The sequence below is a fragment of the Lethenteron reissneri genome, chromosome 51 (assembly GCF_015708825.2).
Source record: "Lethenteron reissneri isolate LAM-NWPU_2019-01 chromosome 51, ASM1570882v1, whole genome shotgun sequence".
Lineage (NCBI taxonomy): Eukaryota > Metazoa > Chordata > Hyperoartia > Petromyzontiformes > Petromyzontidae > Lethenteron > Lethenteron reissneri.
Genome location: NC_083829.1, coordinates 7,730,043 through 7,735,715, shown reverse-complemented (window position 1 = coordinate 7,735,715; position 5,673 = coordinate 7,730,043). Strand labels below are relative to the sequence as shown.

Genomic DNA, 5,673 nt, shown 5'->3' with positions numbered 1-5,673 from the left:
GTGGTCGGTGATGGTGACCCCCCCCCCTCACCCTGTGTCGCCACGACCGCAGGAGCTGACGGGAATCTACCACAACAACTACGACGGCGCGCTCAACATGTCAAATGGCTTCCCCGTGTTCGCCACCGTCATCCTCGCCAATCACATCACGTGCCGCGACGACAAGGTGGCCACCGAGATGCTCACGGACGAGGACGTGCGGGCCATCGTTGCGCTGAGCCGCGACGAGAGGATCGCGGAGAGGGTGAGCCGCGCGGCGGGGAGAGACACGGGGGGGGGTCGTGGGGGAGACACGGGGGAAGAGACATGGGGGGAGTTGCATAGAAACACAGGGATAATTGAGGACACGTGACCACTGTGAGTGGATGTAAGTAAGTGGACACGGGGAGACGTGCAGGTGCAGGCAGCAGGGGGGGGTTGGACAGACATGAGATGTACACGCGGACAAGCGTGTAAGGCATCGAGTGTGTGTGTGCACGACGCAGGTATTTGCCAGCGTGGGGCCGTCCATCTATGGGCATGAGGACATCAAGCGCGCCATCGCCCTCGCCATGTTCGGGGGCGTACCCAAGAACCCAGGTGACCCCTCCCCCATGACCCCCGCCCCCCCCGTCATAGCCCCTTCTCGCCGACCTCTAAAATCATGGTTGGCACCGTCAAAGTTCGACTTGAGCGTAAACACGTCTCTTGAATTGAGCTAGATCAACATCATTATTCTCATAAGAGCCTGGGGAAAGAGACCATGATTAATGGAATTACAAAGCAGAGCAGCGCAAGGGAAGTAGCAGATAGAGAAGTCAAGTGCAATTGTGTAACCAGGTGAGAATTCCAGAGACCAGGATGGAGGAGTCTTATTTGCACGAGCGAGTGAGCTTCGCGTCACTGAAACGATCAACGTAAAACAACGTTACAGTGACGAGGCGGCAAATAGAAATCGGCGCAAAAACACGGACTACCGCCCCCCCACCCCTTACCGACAGGCGGCAAGCACAAGGTGCGCGGGGACATCAACGTGCTGCTGTGCGGGGACCCAGGCACCGCCAAGTCCCAGTTCCTCAAGTTCGTGGAGAAGGCCGCGAGCCGCGTGGTGTTCACCACGGGCCAGGGTGCCTCCGCCGTGGGCCTCACGGCCTACGTGCAGCGCAACCCCGTGAGCCGCGAGTGGACGCTGGAGGCCGGCGCCCTTGTGCTGGCTGACCGGGGAGTGTGTCTCATTGACGAGTTCGATAAGGTGAGTGACGTCGGAGGGGGAGGGAGAGGTGGAGGTTAAGAGGGAGAGAGGAGAGTAGGGCAGTGACAAGCACGGGAGGTTGATGCGATCCGGCAGTGGCATGCCTAACCGCTTGTCGCTTAGCGGTTTGAATCCAGCAGGGTGCCCTGGTTAATACTCCAGTGGTGGTGCCGTCTGTTTCAATCACAGTGAATGTAACGGTCTGTTAAAGGCTACGCGGGTGATCTTGGTCTTTGCAGATGACAGATCAGGACCGCACGAGCATCCACGAGGCCATGGAGCAGCAGAGCATCTCAATCAGCAAGGCCGGCATCGTCACCTCGCTGCAGGCGCGCTGCACCATCATCGCCGCTGCCAACCCCATCGGTACAGCGCCTGCCCTCCCCTCTTTCTTTCCTTCTCCACCTCCTCACCCCGTCCTCGTCAACTGTCATCCTATGACTTTTAGGGTCGCATGACACCCGCGTCACCCGTGTCACGCTGTCCCCCTCCGTATGTGTGCGGTGCGAGTGCAGGAGGGCGCTACGACCCCTCGCTGACCTTTTCGGAGAACGTTGACCTCACGGAGCCCATCCTGTCTCGCTTCGACATCCTGTGTGTGGTGCGCGACACCGTTGACCCCGTGCAGGTGAGTGGTGGGGTGGGGGGTGGCACTACGAAGTCGGTCACCCAAGTTCGATTCCCACTCACGGCCACCGACATCGGTGATCGCGAATATCTGCACCCGATCCTGGGCCGCCTCTAGGTCGACTCGGCCTTTAGGTGAGTGCGGCTTTGAAAGCTCGGCACCGGGGCGACGAATGTGGCCGCCCGTGGCGCTCGCCACACCACTGCCCGTCGTGCGCCACGTTGACCTCCTGACTCACAGCGGAGTCCGCACGCGCGTGTGTGCGGGGATGCAGGACGAGATGCTGGCGCGCTTCGTGGTTTCCAGCCACGTGCGGCACCACCCCGGCGGACCCGAGCGCCGCGGCGAGGAGGCCACCGGTGCCGGGCCGGCGCCGATGCCCAACTCGTACGGTGTGGAGCCCATCCCGCAGGAGCTGCTGCGCAAGTACGTGACCTACAGCAAGGAGAAGGTGCGCCCCAAGCTCAACCAGATGGACCAGGACAAGGTGGCGCGCATGTACAGCGAACTGCGCAAGGAGTCCATGGTGAGACTGGTGGGGGGGGGGGGGGGGGAGCGACCCACGCGTTGATTTGTTCAACTGCTTCTGCACCCGACACTCCACCATTCACCAATAAACAACCCCCTGCCCCCTCGAACCCCCTTCCCCACCCTGTCTACAGGCGACGGGTAGCATTCCCATCACGGTGCGGCACATCGAGTCGATGATCCGGCTGGCAGAGGCGCATGCGCGCCTGCACCTGCGCGACTTTGTGCTGGAGGAGGACGTGAACATGGCGATCCGCGTCGTGCTCGACAGCTTCATCGACACGCAGAAGTTCAGCGTCATGCGCAGCATGCGCAAGGTGGGAGCAGGGGCCACCGCATGGGAGTAGGGTCCGGTGGGAACAGGGTAAGGGTGGGAGCAGAGTCCAGGTAGGGGCAGTGTCCAGGTAGGGGCAGTGTCCAGGTAGGGGCAGGGTCCGGGTGGGATGAATGGGAGCAGTGCTGTGACCGGTCGCCTGTCTCTGTCCACCTCTCCTTGTGTTGTCCACCTGTTGTAACCGCCGTGTGTCTCCGCGTATGTGTCCCCCGCGTGTTCCTGTGTATCCCCTCCCATGTCCCCCTGCATGTTCCCCTTGTCTTCACCTGTGCCCATGTGTGTTTACATGCTTTTCATGTATCCCGTGCGTGTGTCCCTCGCGCGTCCGTCACAGACATTCTCACGGTACCTGTCGTTCCGTCGGGACAACAATGAGCTGCTGCTCTTCATCCTGAAGCAGCTCGTGTCCGAGCAGCTGAGCTACCAGCGCAGCCGCTACGGCGCCACCGGGGTCGCCGGGGTCCGGCACGAGCGCGTCGAGGTGCCCGAGAAGGACCTCGCCGACCGGGTGAGCTCGCGAGGTCATCGGGTCACCAGTTAATGGGGTTCACGGGGTCAGACATTGCAGATTGTTAATGGGAGAAAGAAAAAAATATTCTGAGCCAAAATTAAATGGAATACAAATCAGAGACAGCCTGAAAGCAACAGGCCTGATCAACATTTATTTAAGTGCTTTTACTGTAAAGGAGGTCAGCTCGGACGAATTGCTTTCAAAATCCATTGATCGTAAAGTTCAGGTGACAGAAACGTCAGCTTAGGTTGGGAATGATTTCCGCATTGGTAATGCTCAGCAGGGCTATTTCGGAGTACCGACTATGATGATGCCACTACAATGTGGGTAACATTATATGAGCTGTGTAACAATGTCGATGTTACCGTGGCGAGGATGAGCGGCGTCACCGTGGTTACCAAGTGGCAGTACCTAACCTGTGAGCCCCCCCTTTCCGCCCCCTCCCCCTTTCTGTCCCCCCCCCACAGGCGAGGCAAATCAGCATCCACAGCCTCTCTGCGTTCTATGACAGCGACGTCTTCAAGAACAACCTCTTCTCTGTTGACCCGAGGCGCAAGCTCATCATCCAGCCACTCTGAGTGACACGGAGGGGACACGGAGGGGACACTGGGGGTGGGGGGGGGGGACACGGGGAACAGAGGGGTCCATGGTGTCCTGCGGACGAGGGACACGGGCCAGACACGGGGATCACTGTGTTTGCTGTGTGGCTGTCGTATTTTAAATTGAACAACTGCACAATCATAAGTGGATGTTAAATACATGTCCGGGAGCCAGAGTCTCCTCTGGAAAACTACGTTTGCGAAAATTCTCAGCACAGTAGAGTTTGAGAAATTCCAATCAACGCTCCCTTGGCGAATGGGCGCAGTGTTACTACGGGGTTAAGAGGGCACGGGACGCGTGTATTTGTGTGTGGCGGCTGCTGCTGCGGCGCTGGAGTTGTGTGTCGACGTCGCGAGGTTGAGATAAAGCTGCGTTTTCTCAATGGCCGAGTTGAGAGTGGATTTTGTCGGCTCCGCACGTGCAGCAGATGTCAAGGTTCACCTCCAACTTTTGCTGCAAGCTGCTCCCAGAGGCACGAGGGTGAGGGGCAGAGGTCGCAACCGGGTACCCGATACCCGTACCCTACCCGATACCTGGCTACCCGGCCGGGTACGGGTAGCCGTTTGCGACCCTGGTGCGGCCAGGTACGGGTAGGCCGTGAGTCACTGGTGAGTAACCGTTTGTCACTCATTTCGGGTAGGGAACGGGTACCCGTACCTGGCCAGGTACTGGTACGGGTACCCGTTTGCGACCCTGGTGTGGCCGGGTACAGGTAAGGAATCAAAACCCGTTTGCGACCTCTGCCATGCACCCCTCCCGTGTCTGAACGCAGGGGTGGGCCTTGAACAGGCGGGGCTTGGGAGAGTAAATGGGCGGGGCATGGAGAGGGGCGGGTCTTACAGGGGTAATCGACTTAGCCGTGTGACTAGTGATAATTACATTTTTGTAGGAGCTTTTCATCAAAGATCTCAAAGGACTGTACAGAGCAGGAGCAGACACGGCATGAAAATAGAATTACATTTCAAGAATAGTTTACGAAATTAACTAAAATTGTAATAAGCGGAAACGTATAAATTGGTTTTAAGGCACATTTTTAAAATCTCTATCTCGTGGAAGAGCGTTCCATAGCCTGGGAGCTCCACGGGAAAAATCTCGGTCACCCAGAGACCGAAACCTCGACCCGGGAATGCAGAGAAGAGCTGCATCCCCACATCTTAGAGACCTTGAGGGGACATGGGTGCAGCATGTCAATGATGTAGGCTGCGGCAAGATGGTTCGCTGCTTTGTAACTTAATAGGATTTTAAACTGGTATGTGAAACTGGAAGCCAGTGCAGGGAGGCCAAAACTAGTTTAATATGCGGTGTTCTGGCTAACATTCTATCAGCCACATTTTGAACATGCGGCGAATTGATCACCACCTTATTAGCCACGCCAGGGAGTTAAGACATGACAATAGTCTATGTAAGATGAGATGAAAGCACAATAATACGTACACGTTTTTTTTATAGCGTCATTCATGCTAAGAGTCCCAGTAGCGCTGTGCCCGAGATGGGGCCACGGGCCAACTCGTGATACATTAAAAAAAAATCCTTTATATTAAGTTCACTTGCTTGCTTGCTTGCGCGCTTACGACCGTGCAAATCTATCGGTCGTGTTTTAACCCACTTCCCGTGATCCAATCGAGCTGACATTTTGCACACAGACTCGTGCGTGACAATTTATTTTCGTGAAAAAAAATGTCCATAACACTTTAGGTATTTTTTTATATGTAATTACCAATTGCTTAATGGTGGCAGGCAATCATCTGACCCATAAGGTGGCAGCCATCTCAAGCCAGAGGACGAGAGGACTCTAGCCGCCACGCATATTAAGGATTTATAGTGAAAAACTTTGTTTTTAC

At 56.6% G+C, this 5,673-nt stretch overlaps 1 protein-coding gene across 1 annotated transcript in view; it reads left to right on the top strand.

Moving 5' to 3' along the window:
- MCM2 (minichromosome maintenance complex component 2) overlaps window positions 1–4,214 on the top strand; it is a 15,297-nt gene extending 11,083 nt beyond the window's left edge. Inside the window, exons 2-10 of the mRNA XM_061572889.1 lie at window positions 53–244; window positions 486–579; window positions 981–1,231; window positions 1,471–1,597; window positions 1,747–1,859; window positions 2,134–2,385; window positions 2,522–2,704; window positions 3,056–3,229; window positions 3,700–4,214. Of these exons, the coding sequence (XP_061428873.1) occupies window positions 53–244; window positions 486–579; window positions 981–1,231; window positions 1,471–1,597; window positions 1,747–1,859; window positions 2,134–2,385; window positions 2,522–2,704; window positions 3,056–3,229; window positions 3,700–3,810 (1,497 nt within the window). The 3' untranslated portion in view covers window positions 3,811–4,214. The remainder of the gene's footprint in view (window positions 1–52; window positions 245–485; window positions 580–980; window positions 1,232–1,470; window positions 1,598–1,746; window positions 1,860–2,133; window positions 2,386–2,521; window positions 2,705–3,055; window positions 3,230–3,699) is intronic.
- Window positions 4,215–5,673: the final 1,459 nt, after the last annotated feature.